Below are 22,895 nucleotides of genomic sequence, written 5' to 3'. Positions count from 1 at the left end.
AACATACTAAGTTTTTTTGTGGACATGTGTACATGTTCACTTTACTGCTAGCTTAAATGGAGTCAGCATGGTGTCCTCAGCGTAAGTTCTTAAAATTTGTTTTCTTGAGTGAATGAATTATGGAGGTTTGTATTATACTTATTGAGAGGAACAGCTTGAATTATCTTCCCTTCCCTGTCAGCCTTTGTCACTTTTTAGTAAAAACTTGCCCAAGGTATGGTATGTAATGCCTGTTTTCAAACTCTTTGAAGTGCTTTTCCAAAATGGCCTTCTATATGTGCTGATGCTGGTTTCTTTAAAATTAATTTTCAGGATCCTGTACTTATATTACATATATGTAATTCTATCTCATGTGAGTTTGAGTTTTTATGAGCATATTCCATAACATTTAACCATAGTTAACACGTAGGTTAACTTGCCTTCCCTAGACATTTCAGAACTTATAAAAACTTGATTTGAATTGTAATAGCCAAAAGCAACAGGCAGGTGTCAGACACATTTAAAAAGCCCTTGGGAAGACTGGAAGAAACCCAGTAGATTAAAGGGACAAAATTGCAAGAGTATGAGGTATAAATATTGCCCTTGAATTTGTGACTGATAATGGTGTAAAATAATGAAGCAGTAAAACATAAGTCAGGTTTAGTTCACACTAGATTCAACAGCTTGACAAATATTTTACATGCATTTATGCTATTTCTGTTGTTTTGTAAACTTGAATACTCGATCTCAGCCATGGACACATGCAAAGTAATGCTACCATCAACTAAGCCAGTATATGGTACTTAAATTCCTTCTGGTAGTTTTCTTTTTTTTTTTCTTTCCTTTTTTGGATTCTAAAACCTAAAATATTTACTACTTGGCCTTTTACAGAAGAAATTTGCCAGTTCCTGCTTTAAATGGTATCTCAGTCCATTTAGGTTGCTATAAAAAATATTATAGATTGGGTATTTATTCCTCACAGTTCTAGAGACTAGAAGTCCAAAATCAAGGAGCCAGCAGATTTGTGTCTAGTGAGATCCCACATCCTGGTTCATAGATGACTATCTTCTTGCTGTGTCCTCACATGGTTGAAGGCCCTTGTGGTAGTTTTCTTGATCACCCTTATCAGTGAAGCACATGGTATCTAGGCAGGTGGAATGTGGTAAGACTGACACACCATAGTTATCTGGTAAGTTAAAATTGGAAAAGAAATAACCTTATCCAGTCTCATTGACCTGATCTATTCTAGGGATTTATGTATCACTTTTTTAAAGAGTTAAATAACTTATGAGCAAATATGGGCCTCACAGACCATACCATATGTACCCATGCTAGCAGCTAACCCTAGCACTGTGCCTGATATAGGGTGAAAATGGGGGAAACGGGTAGACAGAGAACAAGATGTTTATGGTCACAGTCTTGCCTTTGTATTGATGTGTAGTTTTTGGAACATGGAGTGGCTTAATTTTTAAAAAAAATAAATTTTATTGATTTTTTACAGAGAGGAAGGGAGAGGGATAGAGAGTTAGAAACATCAATGAGAGAGAAACATCAATCAGCTGCCTCCTGCATACCCCCTACTTTGGATGTGCCTGCAACCAAGGTTGCCCTTGGCTGAAATCGAACCTGGGACCCTTGAGTCCGCAGGTCGACGCTCTATCCACTGAGCCAAACTGGTTAGGGCGTGGCTTAATTTTTTGAGGCACAAATAACATCTAGTGAAAATAAGCATGCTAAAGGAACTAATTTAATTATAAGCATATTTTTATTTATCCCCGCCCCTCCTTTCTTCTTTTATGTATGTATTTGCTCTTTCCTTGTGGTTATATTTATAAAGAACTAAATAGATGTTTTCTTCTCATGCAGGGGCCTGAATTGATGAATAAATATGTTGGAGAATCTGAAAGAGCGGTTAGAGAGGTAAGAAGATGATGCCGTAAAGTGGAACTTTGCACAGGAGAACCATACTTCTGTCCTATGTATGATTTCCATTTTGCTTGGGTTGCAGATTTTGAAATTTTTAAATCCAAATTCTAGTGGTATATTTTTTCTTTAGGCAAATATTATTTTATTATTTTAAAATGCATTTTTGATCACCTACCATACTTTGTTTTTAAGCCTTATGGTAGTATCATCCTTTAGTTTTACCAAATAAATATTTTTTTTAACAACTGCCAGTATTTCATTTTAGAAATGACATGTTTATACTTAGAACACATGATCTCAGAATGAGATTTAAATCCTTTAATCTAGATAGTCCTTTAAATCAAGTAAGCTTAGTATATGAAAAGTCCACTGTACTCTCCTATTTAGCCTGTGCCTAAGTGATGGGCCACTCCTTCATATTGCAGAAGCTACACATACTAAATTCATGTAAAATCAAGGTGCTGGAGTTGGGTAACAACAGCAGTTTGACCACAAGTCTTGACTTTCCCAAGTGAAGGTGAGCCTACCTCACATAGGCACCCTCTATCCTCACAGAAGCTAAGCAAGGACAAGAACACACAAATAGCAGTGGAGTGGATGGTCTCCATTTGTGAAGTTACCTGAGTATTACAGATTGGGACACTTTTTTTTTATCTGAGAAAAAAATTTAAGTTACTTTTTTCCTTTTAAAACGTAGGTGAAGATAATTGTATAAAACATTAATTGATAATGACAGCACTATCATTGATTAAAATGAAATAAAGTGATCTTTATAAATATAAAGCTTTGGTAACTGTTTTGTATTTTTATGGTCATGATACTTGTGACAAGAAAATGGGGGCCTAGATTTCAGGTAACACACATTTGAATTTCTTTCTGTCTGTGCGGGCTTTTTCTAGCCCATTTCCACATGTCACCCTCATGGCTATCGGGCCAGTCACTGGTGTTAATAGTTTGATTGACTTGTGGTCTAACCAACCAATGATCTTTCAAGTTTTGGCCAATTTTCTTGTCCCAGCTTTACATCAACTATTCCTTTCCCATAAAGTCTAAAGTGACATGAACAAGGTGCTTGGTTTGAGTTTATGGGTATTTTATATTTTAAGCTATGGTTGATTTTGCACATGTATGGTTTTTCTTTTAAATATGTGTTTATTATAGTTAAACTGTCACTTACTGAGTTCTTACTATGTTTTAGACATTGTGCTAAATGCTTTGCATTGTTATTTTTTATTTAGTTCTGAAGAGAATCTTCTGAGACTGGCGTTTATTATTATCTGCATTTTATAGATGTAGAAATAGAAGTTCAGAGAAGTAAAGTTAACTATTCTGAAGGTCACACAACTACTGAAATGGTGGAATTGGGATTTCAGCTGAGATTGATTGCTTAACCACATTGCCTCCTACAGGCAGACCTCTGGATATATATTGTTGCCTTATCTTTGTGCAGTGTGTATCCATCTGTTATAGATTGTAGACAAAATGATTGGGCTGATTGTCTTGTACATAATAGATTCAGTTCTAAGCAGTTTTCATACTGAAACCAGTGATGGGTTTTTTGGAGTTTACTGATCTTTCCCTAACATGGCACTCTTCTTTCCACCAGATCTTCCGCAAAGCGAGAGCGGTGGCTCCTTCCATTATTTTCTTTGATGAACTGGATGCCTTAGCAGTTGAAAGGGGCAGGTAGGCAGTATTTCATAGGACTACTGTTAAACATTAGCAGTTACAGTGTAGAGTAAATAGCATTTCTTATACCAATTTTACTTACTAGTACATTTGGCATAAAGAAGACATTTTTCAATTCATGCAGTTATTTTCTCTTATACCCATTAAATTACGTCATGAATATAATTTCTCTTATACCCATTAACTTATTTCATTTGTATAATTTCATATACAATTAAGAAAAAAAACAATACATTGATAACCATTTGGGACATTTGAGTTAATTTTTATAGTTTGTTATCTACAGGGATCCATAGCACTATCAAAATTTGAGTTGTTATAAATATATGATTAAAACTATAAATAAAAGCCCAATTAAGCATAATATAATTATACAGTAGAACTCAATTCTAATACAAGATGTTACTACACAGATGTTAGTATTTCTGGATTAAATCATGTTTCTGAAATATAATTAGGTACAATAGAATTAAAATTAGTATTAATAGTTTTGTTCCTGAATCTCAGGTATTAAATAGAATTATTTATATTTTAAACATATAATCATATAGGCACACACACACATATATGTATACATAACACAGAACTATTTACAAGTATGACTTTTTTTTCTCTCTACAAATGTTTAGAGGTCCTTTAAGGAATATGTGCAAATACTTCATGTTGGAGAATGTTAATCTGTATGCTCTGTGCATAACTTCCTGATGTATATATTGATTATAAAAGTTCCCTGATGGTAATTATAGTGATGGCAGAGGGTACCATGTAAGCCCCAGGAGTAAATTCAATAAGAAGCATTGCTGTTCTTTTCCTTCCTGGGTAGTCTACCCTGCCACACCGGATGAGAATGTAAACTGTCATTAGGAAACTTGTTAGGAGGGAGCCTGCCCTGCTCTCCTGTTTGATCTCCTGTAAATACCCACCAGTCTTTTTTATTTTATGAGTTAAAGTACTTGGGCCCTTTTTATTACTTCTGAAGTGAGATGACACAAAAGGTTGCAAATAGCTCAAGTTCACCTTAACTGCAAGAGAAGAAAAGGAAGCCAGGAAAGTTAGCTGATGCAGTGTGACCTGCCACATTTATGTGATGTTGGGGACATCTGTTTTTGGAGTCTAAAAGGAACAGGATGGGATACATTGTTAAATGTGAACCAGATGGGAGGTAGAATATGTAGCAGATTCTCATAAAATGCTTTTGAAATAAAATGGTATGAGAAACCAGACTAGGCACTTGGTAGAAATATCCTGTTTTTGCAGGCAATTTGGTCAGTAGGACTTTGCTAATGTATTAGAGATGCTAATGATTTGCAGCCTCCAGGTATCATTTCCTTTAATAGTGTTCATTGTATTCTATACTGGCTCCTTCAAATCAAGTACAAATGAATTCTGTGCAGTTTTCCTTTATATAGAAAACTAGAGGCCTGGTACACGACATCTGTGCATGAGTAGGGTCCCTAGGCCTGGCCAGCGATCAGGGCTGATTGGGGCCTTCCAGCTGCCGGCCAGGGCCTCCCTTCCCCGGCTGCCAGCCGCCAGCCAGGGCCTCCTTCATTCTGCGCTGGCCCCTGGTGGTCAGCGCACATAATAGCGAGTGATCGAACTCCCAGTCTCCCGGTCGAACTCCCGAGGGGACACTTTGCATATTAGCCTTTTATATATATAGATTTGGCGTCAAAAGTTATTTGACATTTCAGAAAACAAAGATGAGATTGATAAGCAAATGTAATGCTAATGTGCCAAGGTAGAGAGTTTTGGTTGTACTTCAGTTGTGGTGAGTCTTATATAGTTTGTTTTTTTATAGCCGTAAGAATCTCGAGTGATATTCTGTTTTCAGGGTTGTTGTTTTGTTTTTGTTTTTTCTTCCTAATTTGTTGATGGGCCACCTTGCCTAGAAAGGGATTGTTTTATCTAATTTGATTGCTATTACCTGAAAACAAAAAATGAAATCTCCACATGTATGTTGTATGTTTTTGTTCTTCAGCTGTTTAAACAATTTCTAGAAACTGAAAAAATAGTTATTGATGGATACCAAAAGTATCCATCAATAGCTGTTTCAAGCTATTAAACCAAGTAACATTTTCAAGCTATTAAACCAATTTTATGCATTGTTAAAGAAATGGAAACATGGAAAAACAGAAAAATAAAAATTCCATAAACTAGGAGGCATTTCTACATAATATTGGGCTATAGAATAGTCATTGCTTTCATTTGTTCAATCAATAATATTTAGATCAAACCCATATGGCTAGTCCAAAAATGGCAGTGTGTAAGAAAGCTGTTTCATCTTATGAAGGTTTTAATTTCCAAACTTAAGATGTCTTACAAATAGAGCAGAGAATTATGATGTATACATACTAGTCCTTACTATCCCATGCATGTTAAACCAATTATTTGACATACTATTTGCTTAGCTTTAAAATAGGTGTGCTTTCAGACAGATTTTTTTTAATACTTATAAAAGTGTCTAATTACAACCACTATTTTCTCCTTTCAGCCTCATTTAAATTTCTTTGGGACTTGAAAAATAAATAAGCCTTATTTTTATTTCTCTTTATCTGTATACTCATTTAAATTATGCTTGTTTTGAATAAGATTTTTGGGGGGTCTTTATTTCATGTTGGGAGTTGGAGGAAATATAAGACCCTTTTGCAAAGTGACTTCAGTGATCTCCCTAACATTTGGGAAAATTGAAAATGGTGTTAAAGTAGCATAGCTCTTTTGAAAATAGGGAGGAATTAAGGCACTAAGGTTAGGAAGGGATTTGAATTATACTGGGCTAATAATATTAGCTAACACTCATTTAGTGCTTATTATTAAACTACTAGAAGCCCGGTGCACGAAATTCGTGCACGGCGGGGGGTTGTCCCTCAACCCAGCCTGTACCCTCTCTAATCTGGGACTCCTGGAGGGATGTCCGACTGCCCGTTTAGGCCCGATCCTGGTGGGATCGGGCCTAAACGGGCAGTCGGACATCCCTCTCACAATCCAGGACTGCTGGCTCCCAACTGCTTGCTTGCCTGCCTTCCTGATTGCCCCTAACCGCTTCTGCCTGCCAGCCTGATCACCCCCTAACCACTCCACTGCCAGCCTGGTTGATGCTTAACTGCTCCCCTGCCAGCCTGTTTGCCCCCAACTTCCCTCCTCTGCCAGCCTGGTCACCCCTAACTGCCCTCTCCTGCAGGGTTGATCACCTCCAATTGCCCTCCCTTGCAAGCCTGGTCCCTCTCAACTGCCCTCCCTTGCAGGCCGGGTGCCTCCCAACTGCCCTCTCTTGCTGGCCATCTTGTAGTGGCCATCTTGTGTCCACATGGGGGCAGGATCTTTAACCACATGGGGGCAGCTATATTGTGTGTTGCAGTGATGATCAATCTGTATATTACTCTTTTATTAGATAAGATAGAGGCCTGGTGCACGGGTGGGGGCCAGCTGGTTTGCCCTGAAGGGTGTCCCGGATCAGGGTGGGGTTCTCTTGGGGTGTGGGGCGGCCTGAGTGAGGGGCCTGTGGTGGTTTGCAGGCGGGCCACGCCCCCTGGCAACCTAAGCGGAGGCCCTGGTATCTGGGATTTATTTTCCTTCTACAATTGAAACTTTGTAGCCTGGAGCAGAGCCAAGCCTGCTGTTCCCTCCGGGGCGGCAGCCATCTCTGTGGCAGTTAATTCACCTTCTACAGTTGAAACTTTGTTGCCTTAAGCGAGTGGGCCCGGCCAGGGTGTGTTTAAAGCTTTGCTTCCCCTGTTGCCGCCGGCAACCCTGGCCTGCTCTCTCAAGCTCCATTCTGTTGCCATTTGTTTGAATTTGTTTACCTTCTATAATTGAAACTTTGTAGCTTGAGTGGAGGCTCAGGCCTGCAACAAAGCTTGGCTTCCTCTGTTACCTGGGAAACCTTGCTCTCTGTGGCTGTAGCCATCTTGGATTGGGGTGAATTTGCATACTTGCCCTGATTGGCTGGTGGGTGTGGCTTATGTAGCAGAGTGATGGTTAATTTGCATATTACCATTTTATTAGAGAAGATAGACTTTTAAATGCTTTCTAGGTAAAAGAAAAAAAAAAAGCTCACAAAAAGGCCCCTGTATTAATGCAAAGTAGGTTATTATACAATTGACAATTGGCTTTGGTACTCTGTTACACCTCCAGCTAACTTAAGTTTATACATTTTTCAAGGTTATAGTGGGGAGAGCAAACTGGGCAATAATTCATCAGTCAAACTTGTCTTAGGCAGCAGTGGAGAGGTGTAAGGGGAGCCCCATGTACTGTATTCTCTTGGCCAGGCCTCCTGTGACTGAGGACATGGCCACTGGCTCATTTGGAGACTCCTAGAGCAACCTCCTCTGTCACTGATCCTGAATCATGCTCATCAACTGACACTGCTTGCCTGGTAGTGCCCACCTGCAAGCAGAACTAGAAGAGATTTGGAACTAGAAACATATCTCTGGAACTTAGAGTCACCACCTGGAGAGGCCCATCTTGTTTACGTAATTAACTTCCAGATAACTGTGACTCCCTTTGTTTGTAGTGACTCCCTTTGTCACAGAACATGTTGTGTGGCCTTTTGTTGTATTATCTTTAAACTAGAGGCCCAATGCACGAAGATTAGTGCAAGAATGGGCTTTCCTTCCTCTGGCGGCCGGCAATGCCTTCGCTCCAGCTGGAGCTGCCTTTTCGCTCCGGCCCGGAGCCGCCTTTCAGCCTTCCCACGCTGCCCAGAGACCCAGAGCAGCTGGGGCAGTGCAGAACGCCTGCGTCGTCGCCCTGCCCCCGGCCACTTGGTGCCTGCGCATGCAAATTAACCTGCCATCTTTGTTGGGTTAATTTGCATACTCACTCCTGATTGGCTGGTGGGCATTGTGAAGGTACGGTCAATTTGCATCTTACTTTTTTATTATTGTAGATTGTAGATCATCATAACAACCCCAGGAGGTGTAGGTCCTAGTCCCTCCTCCATTTTACAGGTGAGACAGCTTAGACTTTTAGATGTGTAAATACCTTACTCGGGTCATGTATCGCTAGTAGCAGAACTGGGATTTGAGTTCAGATATTTCCACTCTAGAGCAGATACTCTGAGCCACTTGTTGAGTTGACTACCACACCACAGATTCTAGGACTCCAGGTCTAAGTAGTTAACTAACTTGCCTTTCAAGCTTGTATTTAGTGTGCATTTCTCAGTGACTTGACATTAGTAATGACCCTGTTCATCTACATAGGCTGCTGTTAGACTCCTTTCAAGCACATATTCATTCACCCATTCAGTAAATATTTATTGAATGCTATTTCAGCAGCAAGCTTGATGTTGGGGATAAAACAATGAACTGGACCTAAGGCAATTTTCTTAACCTCTCTAAGCCAGAGTTTCTTCATTTGCAAAATGGAGTTAATAGTAACAAATTCTAGGTTGTTGGAATTAAAATACATGTAAACTGTTTCCCATAATTCCTGCGATTTTGTAACTGCTTAAAAACTTTAGTGTTTCTTATAATTTCTGCATAGATTTTTTAATAATAATTTAATATAGATAGAAATATAGTGCAAGAGATAAAAATGTATCCTGCCCAACAGAGTTTATATTCTAGTGGAGGAAACTGAAGCATTTTGGAAATTAGAAAAAGTATTCTGGAAGTGTCAGGTACTATGACATTTAGTTAATCTAAGATGCCATTGGTTGAAAGACAAGTTATTATTTTATGTACCATTACTGAAGAAAAGTGCAGCTTTAAACTATGACATGGTGCTGAGAAATACCAACTCCAGGTGACATCTTGATTCAAAAATTTTAAATATGAAAAATGTGTTTTAGAAATAGAAGAAAGTATTGTTATTTGGGTGAAAGAGAAGATGGTCTCTTCTATTTTATAAAACTAATGCTATTGTATAAAAAACCGTTTGGGTTATTGTTTTATGACTAGAATGTAAAAAAGAAGATTATATGAAAAAAATGAAAAGGATTAAGTGCTCAGTTAAAAACTGACTGACTAAATGGTATCTTCTGTGAGGTATTGGAGAATCTGTGATATCAATTACTGTTGTCTTGTATGGCTGTTTCTGCACTTAATAGTCCAGAATGGGTTTCCACTTGGAGTGGTTGGGGGAAACAGCAAGGAGTTCTGAGCCAGCTTTCCTTGTAAATGAGGATTCCAGGCTTAGCAGCATTCTGAGAAGAGCTCTGGGTTTTAAAATAATGGTCAGGAAATGGGGTAGCCTCTTTTGCAGCATATTCAAATTTCAGGTAAATGCATGACACTAAGCACCTTGGAAGAAATTTTTGTAGGCATTATTTCTCTAAATGACGCTTTTCAAGGAGGATTCTGAATTGTTTTAATGTGATTTTTATGGTGGTTTTTAAATTTTCATAAAATTTTATAGCTGGAAAATTTCTTAGAAGTCATCTAGTTCAAGTTTTTATTCTTCAGAAGGAACAGAAGCCCCTAAAATTTAAGAGAAATACACATAACTTCTTTGTGGCCTGGACAAGACTGGAGCTCGTGTCTTCTGATTTAGTGCCCTTTGAACATCCTCTTACTATCAGTATTTGGGTGTATTTATACCTGGATAAAAATTATCTAATTATATAAAGAACATTGCTATGCTTAACAAACTCTAACAAAAACTACTTATTAAAAAGTCTAACCATTATTTTGTATATTTCTTTCAAGTTTCTAAATTCAGTGCCTGTTTTCTAGTATGCATACTAGTAGTTTTCAAATTGGTAAACTTTTAATATTAAAAAGAAATGCTGAAGAAAACAGCAAGAGAGGAAATGGAAAGTGTATAACATTTTTTAATTTTAATAGTTTCATGACATGTAACAGAGTTCTATGAATATTTAGTGTTGTGTCTGTGCTAAGTAAGTACTGTAGCATATAAAGGTCCGACTTTTCTTCAAGGCAGGGCCTATTGCAGCATTGATTAGGAACTAGGAATTATTTTTTTGTTGTCATAGCACAGGTAGTTTCTCTTGTTCTAAACTTTAAAAATGAAAGTTTGCTTGTGTTTTACATCACCAAGAGAATCGTCATAGCAAATGCTTGTGTTCAGAGTAGTATTTCTTCGGCTAGCCTTCTTTTAGGTCTTTTTTAGGTTTCTTCCAAGCCTGAATAATGACTACATGGGATATGAGAGAGAGATCTTAAGAAACAAATTAAGATGCCCACCATTTGGAACTCTTTATGACATTTTGAAATGTATACTAAATAAACATTGAAAATTTTAAATTGAGATGTTGGTCTACTAGTATAATTTAGAAATCACATGAAGAGATGATAGGGCATTTTATTTTATTAGAAGAGTTGAAAAGGAAATTAATATATCATTTTTTGTGAAGTATGGAGTATTGAAAAATAAAAATCAGTGTACTAATTACTACATAGCAGTGATATTTCTGTTAGTACAGATTTTTGGCTTTGGTGGGGGAGGGGGCATACATTCTCTACTGAAACTGTTCATTCTTTGCTACTGTAGTCCAAGAGGCTCTAGCAAGTATGTGATCAAATAGAAAAACAGTCGGCTGGCCAGATTTGGTCTATGGCTATAGTTTGTTGGCCTGTTCTAAGATATAAAGTCCCTTTGGTCCATGGGATCATATGACTTTTGAATCTGAATAATTTAGAAAAATGGGTTGACCTCTTAAGGGAAAAGAGAATGTTTGGGAAAGTCTATCTTCAATTTTCTACAGCTGAACATTTTCCCCTTATTGTCATGTTGCCTATCTCTTGCAGATAATAAAGTTTTATAAAATCATTTCATTATGTTAGTGATTACACATTTGTTTTAAAACTTTTTCTGGGAGTTGATTTCCTAGGATGTCAGTTTTATGGGTTTTGTTTCCTACTGCAGCTTTGAAATTCAGCCAAGAATATTTCTCAGCCCATAAAACATTTTCACTGTGCTATTCTCTGGCTAGCTCTCAATGATCTGTGGAAATAAAGGGCAAGGCAGCATGGGTAATGGGATTCCAAAGAATTCCCTTCACCTCATCTTCCACATTATTTACAGCCACTGTTTCTTCCTACAACAAATAGCAAATTGGACAAGTATGAGTTCACCACTTTCTGTTTAGAAGTGTCCTATTGGGGGGTATCCATAATGAGTTTCTGAATACTGATATTGTTATTAAAAATAACGAATTAAATAACTTTACTTAGGTACTACCTAATACCATCACAGAATCATAGAATTCTGAAGCTAGAAGGATTTATATAATATCTAATATAACTTCCTCATTTATACATGCCAATGATTATGAAGTCCTTAAGGGGAAAGTGATAACTTTATCCTCTTATCGCAGCTTTCTAGAACGGTGTCTTCCAAAGAAGCACTACACATTCATTTTTCAAATAAGGCAATGATGGTGCAGAGAACCTAGAGATTGGGTTCACCAAGCTGGTTGTTCTCAGAATCTGAGTTCACCATGTTTTAGTGTTACTTAAAAAAAATTAAACACTGGGACTGTCATGGGGAATTTTGTGGCTTGCATTTATGTGCATAGAAGCATCATCATCTTCATTATAAAGAAGCATTTGGAAGCTTTGGAATAAATACATTTACCTGTCAAAAGAGATCCAGAAAGAATTAATGAAGTACTAATCAATGCTTTTTTTTTAACAAAAAAAATTCTAGATCATAGGCCTTTGGGATATAATTAGGTTTACATGAGGTCATGTGGGTGTGGCCCTCCTGGTGGGATTAATGCCCTTTAAGAAGAAACACCAGAGAGCTTGCTTTCTATTTCTCTCTGTCATGTGAGGACACAGCAAGAAGGCAGCCATCTATAAGCCAGGAAGAGAACTCTCACCAAAACTCAACCATGCTGGCATACTGATCTTGGACTTCTAGCCTCCAAAACTATGAGAAAATGAATATCTGTTGTTTAAGCCCCTAGTCTGTGTATTTTGTTATGGCAGCCTGAGCTAACTAATACACATCCCTTCTAAAATACTGGTGTTAGTATTCTGTTCGTTATTCATTTATTTTTCATCACTATATACTTCCTGGGTGATCTTTTCTTCCATCTTTCCAGGTACCATCTCTATGGCAAGACTTCAAGAGATATATTTCTACCTCAGACCACTTTCTTTTATGTCTAACTCTCAAGATGTCCCACAGGCACTTCAAACTCAACATGTTTACAGTTAAAGTTCTTTTCCCCCAGTGACTCCATGGAGACTCTGGTTTACCAGCCTTATTGTGTCTCCTTAATATTTCTTATATATATCCACTTCTTTTTCTTTTTTTAAAAAAACTATCTTTATTGTTGAAAGTATTACAGATGTCCCCTATCCACTTATTTTTATTTTATTTTATTTTTTTATATTTTATTGATTTTTTTACAGAGAGGAAGAGAGAGGGATAGAGAGTTAGAAACATCGATGAGAGAGAAACATCGATCAGCTGCCTCCTGCACACCCCCTACTGGGGATGTGCCCGCAACCAAGGTACATGCCCTTGACCGGATTCGAACCCGGGACCTTTGAGTCCACAGGCCGATGCTCTATCCACTGAGCCAAACCGGTTTTGGCTATTTTTAAATAAGCAAATCTTTCTTCCCAGATCTTTTATATTTGACAGTTGTGTAGCATGTCATTATTGGAGAGAAAATGAACATGGTTGATGATGGAGGAAAAAAATTATTTGAATAGAGTTAGTTTTGGGATATGATAATTCAATAAGTAACGAATTCTGAAGTATGCATTTTATATTTTGAAACAATTTATTTTGTTAGAGAATATACAATATTTTTAAAATAATGGAGTATTTGGAGATAGGTAAACAGATTTTTAAAACTGTTTTTAAATATCAGTTCTTCAGGTGCTGGGAATGTAGCTGACCGTGTTTTGGCTCAGCTCCTTACGGAAATGGATGGCATTGAACAGTTAAAGGATGTGACCGTTTTGGCAGCTACTAACCGCCCAGATAGGATAGACAAGGTAAGAAAGAAGGCCATGTGGGTATTGTAAATTCAAGAACTGGATCATTTGATTGTTTTTGTTTTTTTAAAAATATATTTTATTGATTTTTTTACAGAGAGGAAGGGAGAGAGATAGAGAGTTAGAAACATCGATGAGAGAGAAACATCGATCAGCTGCCTCCTGCACAACCCCTACTGGGAATGTGCCCGCAACCAAGGTACATGCCCTTGACCGGAATCGAACCTGGGACCTTTCAGTCCGCAGGCTGACGCTCTATCCACTGAGCCAAACCGGTTTCGGCATTTGATTGTTTTTTATGTCAAATTATTCCTAGTCAGTTTTTCATTTAGAGAATACTGAAAGCTTTTAAAAAATATTTAAAAAATCGATTTCAGAGAGCAAGAGAGAGGAGAGAGAGATAAAAACATCAATGATGAGAGAGAATCATTGATCGGCTGCCTCCTGCATGCCCCCTACTGGGGATCAAGCCCACAACTTGGGCATGTGCCGTGATTGGGAATGGAACCTCGACCTGGCTCATAGGTCAACACGATACCAGCTGGCTGAAAGCTTTTAAACTAAAGGAAATGAAGAGAACAGAGAAAAGTTTATGCTATTATTGCTTATGGTTTTCATATTAATGGAACCCCTTGAATTTCCCCTACCCCATGTTTACATCAAACTTTCAGTATATTTCCCTAAGGAATTAAAGTTCTGTGATTCTTTTGTTCATTTCATCTGATAGTTTTTGAGAAGTTTTTAACATTTCCATTCATATTAAGATAAATTTCTGGCTATTTAGTACTATACTCAAGTTATTAACAACTTTCTAGAAGTCCTGGCCTAACCACTGATTTCTTAATAATTAGAATAAAAATGACAATGGATTTTACTTCTGTAATGAATCCATTACTTAGCCTGTAGTGTTAAGTTATATAGGTGCAAAATTAACCCTTTCAAGCTATTGCTATCCCTCCCCTCCATGTCATAGTTTAATGTAGGAGCCAACTAAATTTTAAGTGACTAACATATACTAAATGTGTAATTTTTTAAACAAGGATTTAAATTGGGGGTAATAATTTACTCCTAGAGCTTGAACCAATTTCTCCTTTTTTGTTAACATGACTTTATGAGCTCCTCCCATCCTGTGCACGTGTACACAGACTTTCAGTTATAAAAATGAGGTTTAAAAAATGATCCTTTTGAAGATATAAAAGGAGCTTTTATGTGGAAAGAAAGCCTTGCTTTCGTTTACTTAGGTATTTTGCTATGTGACAAAGACCCTTTAGTTGCTACAGGTAAGAAAGCTTTAGACCTGAATAAATCATTCTTTTTCTGATGCAGTGTTTTATAAGAAGCCAGGTGAGTTCTGAGCATTTGTGGGATCTGGGTCAGTGCCCAGCCTTCTCTAATGCCTATAAAAAGGTAGGACTGTATGTGACCAAGGGTTATAGAAAGTGTTGAAAGAGCCCATAAAGATGACCTAGTCCCACCTTTTGATTTCACAAATAAAGGTACTAAATCCAGAAAAATCATTGTTTTCCTATTACGACTACACTGTATTTTCATGATATTTGTCTCCTGGTGACATCATGGCTGATAAGTTCTAAAATTTATTGGGTTTCCTTCTCTGTAATGCCTAATCTAATAGTGGTTTTCTTTGGTTCCTTAATATTGTATGTCCTCAGTGTTAGACACATTTCTTGAAGTAGGATGTTAAGTTCTAAATAAACTTATCTGGGTTCCTCTAAAGTTGTATGACTCAGCCTGGTTAGTGCTTGTGTTAGTTCTCTTTCTATATAACAAATCACCTCAAATTGATCAGCTTCCCACACCACCCATGTATTAGGGCAGTGGTCGGCAAACTCATTAGTCAACAGAGCCAAATATCAACAGTACAACGATTGAAATTTCTTTTGAGGGCCAAATTTTTTAAACTTAAACTTCTTCTAATGCCACTTCTTCAAAATAGACTCGCCCAGGCCATGGTATTTTGTGGAAGAGCCACACTCAAGGGGCCAAAGAGCCGCATGTGGTTCGCGAGCCGCAGTTTGCCGACCACGGTATTAGGGTATCTGTAGGTAGGTCAAAATCTGGGCATGGCATGACAGGGCTGTCTGCTCAGGGAATCACTACAGGCCAAAAACGAGGTGTTGTCTGGACTACATTCTCATCAGGAGCTGGTGGTACTCTACGAAACGCACATGGTTGTGTGATTGAAGGTCTAGGGACAGAATTTATTTACTGGGTCAGCTGGGAGCCACTCTCAGCTCCTGGAGACCACCCACGTGTCCCCTTCCATCTTCAAAGAAAGCAGTGGGGAAAATCCATATCTTACCCCTCTCATGGTTTAAATTTCCATTGCCAGGAAAAGCCACCTCTTTTAAAGGCTCACCTGGTCAGGTTAGTCCCCATTTCTCTCACCCCCCCCAAGGAAAATCTTTCCACCTCCAAGTCAACTGATTTCAGGACCTTAATTATATTTGCAAAAGCCCTTCACAGTAGCACCTAGATTAGTGTTTGAATGACTGGGAGAAGGTGGGTCCACCAGGGGGTTGTGGTTGACTGTACTAGAATTCTTCCTACCACAGTGCTCTTCAGCTTCTTCCCCGCCCCTCCCCCCACTACCTAATTTCTCTTCTAGGCACTAAGAGCAAATTTTAACTCTCAGAGACCAGCTTATCCTTACCTGTCATATGACTGGTGACAAACTAGCTCCTTTGAATTGTCTTTGTTCTGTGGAATCTGCTATCTTTTCTCAGATGCGGCATTTCTCTGCCTTGCCTTGTCCAGAGATATGTCTTCAAATTATACATGTGATCTCTCTTAAAATAGAAAAGGATAAAATAATCAAAATTCTTTTTTGAAAGGATACATTTTTTCATGTTCTTCATACGTGTAATACTTTGTAAATCTGTTCTTTAAGATAGTGGAATTGCTGATTTATATAATGTTTTGCTTATATTTCTCTCTGTAAGAGCTAAATTGAACACCAACTGTGTGTTTTGTAGTAAGGTGTAAGTTATCCTAAATTTTATCTATACTTGGTACAAAAGACCTTGAGAAATTTTAAGATAAACTTAGAGATGAGAAATTATTCTTGGGCCACTCTAAGGTTTGGGGCCTTTCTTCAGGCTCATCTTAGAATAAGTCAAAACCCCCAAAGTAGATGACTTCCATTCTCCTTAGGATACTTTAGTCTGTGGATATCTTGGATCTCTTGAAGAAAATGCTTAACCAGATTTTGAGCAGAACTTTTCTCCAAAGTGTGAGATTGAAGGGAAGTGGATCTTTTTATTTTTTATTTTTTTTACATTTTAGATTTTTTGCATTGTGTTTGTGTTTCTTACCTGCTGATAATATTTGCCCCAGGTAGCAGGTGGTGTTTCATTAGTAGCAACTCCTAAGTGACAGTCTTCAATTACAGACTTTGAGAAATTGAAATTAAAGTTTGGGAAATATCTTACCCAAATTCTAGTCATATTTTTGATCTTTTATAAAAATGTTACCTTTAGTACCTCAGTTCTAAAAACACCTCTAACTGTCCAAAATAAATATTTTAAGAGCCATTATTTTTACACATACTGTTAACATTTCTTGATTAAATAACCTTTGCTTCAAGAGGCTTCAAAGAAAACTGCAAACATATGTATATGTATTTGTGTGTATGAATGTGTCTATATGCATGTACATGTACATATAAGAATACATCACATATATACACACACATACATACTTTGATTAGTTTTTTAAATTATCCTCACCTGAATATATGTTTATTTATTTGAGAAAGAGAAAGAGAGAAACATTGTTCGGTTGCCTCCTGTACACATCCCTACCGGGGATTGAACCTGCAACCTAGGTAAGTGCCTTGACTGGGAATGGAACCTGCAACCTTTTGGTGATGGGATGATGCTCCAACCAACCAAGCTACTCAGGCAGGGCATACTTTGATTAGTTTCTAAAAATTAGAAGTCCATGTTTTTTTAACCAGTTAATTTTGGATGAGCACATTTAACCTAGATGTTGAAAGCATATGCTAAGTAGATACAGACTTATTTTCAGGGGGAAGCTAAATATCTTTAATTAACTTTAAATTTTTGAAAAAATATAATGTTTACTTTGTAATAGATGAAAATAAATTACTGGCAGCAAAACATAAAATTGGTAAATAGGAAAAGTAGCTTTAAGTTCATCAAATGATATGGTATGCTTTCAAGTGCAGCTTTGAATGTAGTTCATTGAAACATGATCTAAATGTTCTGCATCTATTCTGTACTTGTGCAAAGTAACAACTTTAAATAATTAGAGATTTTTGTAAAAATATTTTAATCCTTTTCTATTTCAGGTAGAATTTCATATTTGTGTGGAATATGACTTTTTTCCTTAACTGTAGTTTTGATACTACTCAAATGATATAGGGTATGTCAAAAGTCTGCTTCCTTTCCAGATTTTTTTCCTTTGAAGAAAATTATAGAGTATTTCTGTATTATGTAATCTATACTAATAACCTAAACTAATAAAAGGGTAATATGCTAATTAGACCGGATCGACCGGACATCTTCCGGTCCTCCTTCTGGACAAAACCACAGTGGCGGGGGCTGAAGCAGAAGTGGTTAGGGGCAATTGGGCCGGCAGGGGAGGGCAGTTAGGGGTGATCAGGCTGGCAGCGGAGGGCGGTTGGGGTCGATCAGGCCAGCAGGCAGAGGCAGTTAGGGGCTATCAGACCAGCAGGCAGGGGGATTAGGGGTGATCAGGCCAGCAGGCAAAGGGGTTAGGGGCGATTACGCAGACAGGCAGGTGAGCGATTAGGAGCCAGAGTTCCGACTGCCGGACATCCCCCAAGGGGTCCCGGATTTGAGAGGGTGCAGGCCGGGCTGAGGAACCAACCCCCTGTCTTGCACGAATTTTGTGCACCGGGCCTCTAGTAGTACTACAAAAAAAAAAAAAGATTCAGCACATGTGTGATTAGAACATGGTGTCCAAAATGTGTTAGTAGAAACAAAACAGTCTTAGAGACAATTTTAAAAAACAACAACAACAACAAAAAACAATTTCCTATTAAACGAATGAATAGACATAGTTTTCACCACCTCTCTTGTCTGGAGGAAACTGTAGTAGGAAGAGAACAGGCAACAGAAGAACTAAATTAAATGTCATGGGCTGATGCTGAAAGGTAGAGATTTTGTTTTTAGCCTAAAACTGGAAAGGGGGGGGAAAAGGGCCAATCTAGTGTCAAAGAAATAATACATTTACGTCCTAACTTTAATTAAGGTGTTCGGCCTTGTAAATTAGCTAGCATACTTTATAATTCTGTTGACTGTTAACCCATAACCTCTATGTCATGATGACCTTAAGTTATTATATTAGAACAGGGAGAATTCCTGGACTGTCAGAGGAATGAAATTGATACCATCATGTGACCCATATGTTGTGCATAGTTAGTGTCTTTTTTGGACAATATTTCAGTTTCATGTAGTCTGGGGAAACTAAAGTTAGAGTTTCTTGGGAATTATGGTGATTCAGCAAAGGAAGTGAGACACAGCACAAGAATCACATTATTCTGCTTCCTGTTAGGTTGTATTTACATGTCAAACCCATTAGCTGTTCTGTGGTCTCTGGTGATATCTTAAAGTTTCTGCAGACCTCTTACCCTTCCACCCCCTCCTCCAGTTTACAGATGAGTGAAGAGAAGTTGCAGCCTCAAGTGTCCATTTTGCGTGAGAATGACAGGAATTGAAGGGCAGATGAAGATTAATGAGATTGTGTGATGTCAAGTAGACACATTGTCTTTAGATTGATGACGGTCTGGATTTCCTCAGCATCAGGAGACTTTAGAACAGCAAACAACTAAATTATTATTGATGCCCAAATAATAGTTAAGTGTCCAAACTCTAGGAGTTTATATTGTTCTATGTTAGGCTGTTACTATGTTGGCCCCTGTAGAAGAGTATAGTATCCAATCCATGACATTTCATGCTTTTGTGTTGAATATTAATGAAAAATGGTCATGTCATCTTTTCTAGGTGTTAAACAGCCTCAAAATAGTTTAATTTTATTAATATTTTTAAATTTAGGCCCTTTGGTCACTTTTAGTACTTATGCCTAGTATATAATAGGCTCTTAATGATTATTATTGTAAAAGTATGATCCCTAATTTATAAACCTAGTTTTCTCAGTAAATTTTAAATATCATGCTCTAAACTGTCTATGGAAACAGTTGCTCATTTGAGGAAAATTTTGGAAGTTATGTAGAGGTCTTGAATAATTCAGGGTTTAGAATTCTTTTCAAACTTAGTATGTTGAAGTCATGGAAGTAATAAACTGGCATTAATTTTCCTTTCAGTTTTTCTGAAAGAAGAAATGTCCTTGATGAGTTCAATATGATACAATATTTTTATTTCTTAAATATTGCAAATTAAAAGTTGGTTTTATGGATATCTTTGTAACATGGAAACACTTAATTAGCATATTTAGAAATGTCAGCAAATGAGAAGCTAAATATATGTAGCTTCCAATTTTCAAATGAATTGCATTTCAAAAATTCCTTCAGAAAGACGGTTACAAATATGTTTGTGAATAATTTTTCCCTTTACCCTTCCTAGTTATAAGTTACAAGTCCTATCTAACATTGCCTTTCTCAACTACATCAGAACTGAAAAACAAGCTGCTTGCCCTAACAGACATAAAAAGTGTAAGTGAATATAAATTTTTTTATTTCCTGTAAGTATTTAAGGAAAGGATACTTATTAATTTTTAACCCTTTGCACTCGCTTGCTTTTTTCTCGATTCCTTTATTCTAATGCTAACCGTGTCGAGTCACACTCGACATCCGAGTGCAAAAGGTTAATAGTGTTGATCAAAATGACATGGAGAGTCTTTGGAGATTAAAAGGTGAGCTGCAGTGTGGTCAGACCTGGGAGGCTGCCTCCAAGGTCATCTTCCAATTTCAGTTTACTATCATTTTACAATACTCTCCAAAAGTAATTTTACTGTATCTTCTACGGCAGCAGCTGGAAGGATTGTAGCTTTGGGGAGGGGGTTTAGGAGATAGGAGGAAAGTGAATCAAAGGTTGTATGCATCTATGGGTTCTTTCTTATTTCAATGTTGATAAAATAAAGACTGTATCCCAGGTGTCAGCAAACTGGTCTGCGGGCCAGATCCAGCTCACCACCTGTTTTTGTATACCCCATAATCTAAGAGTGGTTTTTACATATTTAAATGGTTGAAAAAATTCAAAAGAAGAATAGTATTTTGTGACATGTGAAAATGATAAGAAATTCACATTTTAATCCCTTTAAAGCTCTGTTGGAATACAGCCACACTGTTTTGTTCATGCCTATGACTGCGTTTACACTGCTCTAGTAGAATGGTTACAGTGGAGACTTGTGGCCTGTAAAGCCTAAATGATTCACCATTTGGACCTTTACAGAAAAAGTTTACTGACCTTGTAAGCTTTTAGAAGTTTAGTAAAGTCTCTAATGCGTGTTGTTCGTACATGAGCTACAATATTTCTAAAGATTGTTTAAATATATTTATTGCATAAGTTTTCTGAAGATAAATTATATGAGTCAATAATATAATGCTTAGCCAAAAATACACCCACATTAGTAGGAAGACTGCATTAATTTATTGTCCTTTCGAGTGTGTTTCATCTCTTCTTGAAAGTTCTTTTAATATTTGATAATTGAAAATACATTTTCTAGGACTAAATCATTATCCTTTCCAACTGAATGGCTCACCAAGGTCTATAAATCTAGAAATGCAGTTTATTATATGAATAATATAAATATTCATGGCACCCGAATCTTAAAGTTGCATTGGTTTTTGTTTTATGTAATTGTAGGTTGAATGCCCCTTTTAGTATTTGTCATCATTGAGATTTTCAGGCTTAGATATTTAAATTTTAAGAAGTTAAAATTTTGTATTTAAATATTTGTTTGGTAAATAATATTTGATGGTGTCAATATGCATATACATTTAGTCTTCTGTTAGAGAAAGAACAATAACAAAATATAAGGTGTATTGCCTTTGGTAACCAAGTTCTGAAACTACTTTTTTTCAAGACTGGAGAGAACTTGCAAGGCTCGATAGTCTAGTTACCCTTCTGATGCCTTGACCCCATTATACAGTTCCTACCCATCATTTCTCCATCCTTTGCTTATTTACCCACACTGATAGGGAACCTATTAACCATGAAATAGACTACTTCATCTGTCTCTCAGACTATTAGGAGGTTCTTTATTCTATTGAAGCAGCAGCTGTTTGTCTCCCTTCAGCTTCTATACAACAGCCTGATTTTATTCCAAGATACTATAAAAAACAGTTTTTAATCCCTCTTCTATATGGTTCTTCCTTATTTTTGAAAACTGTTTATGTGACTTATCTTTACATTTTACCTTTCCCACCAGTTTTTTCTTCTTTAGGCCTGATGTCATATTTAACTCCATGTGATACTCTTATTCCATTATTAGCATTCTTAGTCTTTTTTTTCCCTGAACTATTGTCCGTTTGTTTCTTTCTCTCTGAAATTGTGGCATCCACAAATGTATTCCATGATAGGTTATGGTCTGACTAGCAAAGAGCTTAGTGAGGCACATCATGCCTTTAATCTCAATGCTGTGCTTCTGCTAATGCATTGCAGGACTGTGTTAGTTTATTTGCCAGCTGCCTCACACTATAGGCTGCTATTGAATTCAAAGTCACCAAGAACAAAACAGAAACAAAACTAAGAAGTCAAAATCTTTCCTCAGGTTTTTGCTAAGCAATAACTTCCCTGCCTTGGGCTTGTGCTATTAATTTAAGTCTTAGAAGTTGAACCACGTCAATCACATCTAGAGGTTTTCCTTCAAGTTTAGAACCTCCTAGCTTCTCCTACTTTCATATGCTTCCCAAGTATTTATTTTCCTTTAGTTCATATGGTTTCCCAATAGCATTCATGGCAGCAGCTGCAAGGGCAGGCCTTGGGAATAAAAGAATTAATTCTTTTTAAAAATATATATTTTATTGATTTTTTACAGAGCGGAAGGGAATGGGATAGAGAGTTAGAGACATCTATGAGAGAGAAACACCTATCAGTTGCCTCCTGCACACCTTCTACTAGGGATGATCCCGCAACCAAGGTACATGCCTTTGACTGGAATCAAACCTGGGACTTCTCAGTCCACAGGCTGATGCTCTATCCACTGAGCCAAACCAGTTAGGCAAGAATTAATTCTTATGAAATTCATTTTATTAGACTTGATAGATCTTTCTAATTTGTCAACTGTGGGATCCTGTTTCTGCCATTTTCTATGTGTCTCTTACAGGCATTGATAGCAGAGGCATTATGTAATTTAAAAACTAATGAGAATTTGAGTAGCTTTCTGACTTTTGAAAAAAAAATAGTTTAGCAAATATAG

At 37.2% G+C, this 22,895-nt stretch overlaps 1 protein-coding gene across 2 annotated transcripts in view; it reads left to right on the top strand.

Annotated features, from left to right (window-relative positions):
* Positions 1 to 22,895, top strand: part of AFG2A (AFG2 AAA ATPase homolog A) — a 254,821-nt gene that overhangs the window by 68,787 nt on the left and 163,139 nt on the right. Inside the window, exons 12-14 of one of the 2 annotated variants that reach the window (XM_079772599.1) lie at positions 1,846 to 1,899; positions 3,512 to 3,591; positions 13,385 to 13,511. In XM_079772599.1, the coding sequence (XP_079628725.1) occupies positions 1,846 to 1,899; positions 3,512 to 3,591; positions 13,385 to 13,511 (261 nt within the window). The remainder of the gene's footprint in view (positions 1 to 1,845; positions 1,900 to 3,511; positions 3,592 to 13,384; positions 13,512 to 22,895) is intronic. The other variant, XR_013813591.1, reaches the window with a different exon arrangement.

This window comes from Cnephaeus nilssonii (assembly GCF_951640355.1).
Source record: "Cnephaeus nilssonii genome assembly, chromosome: 5".
Lineage (NCBI taxonomy): Eukaryota > Metazoa > Chordata > Mammalia > Chiroptera > Vespertilionidae > Cnephaeus > Cnephaeus nilssonii.
The sequence above is the reverse complement of the archived record's forward strand: the minus strand, read 5'-3'. Positions and strand labels throughout refer to the sequence as shown.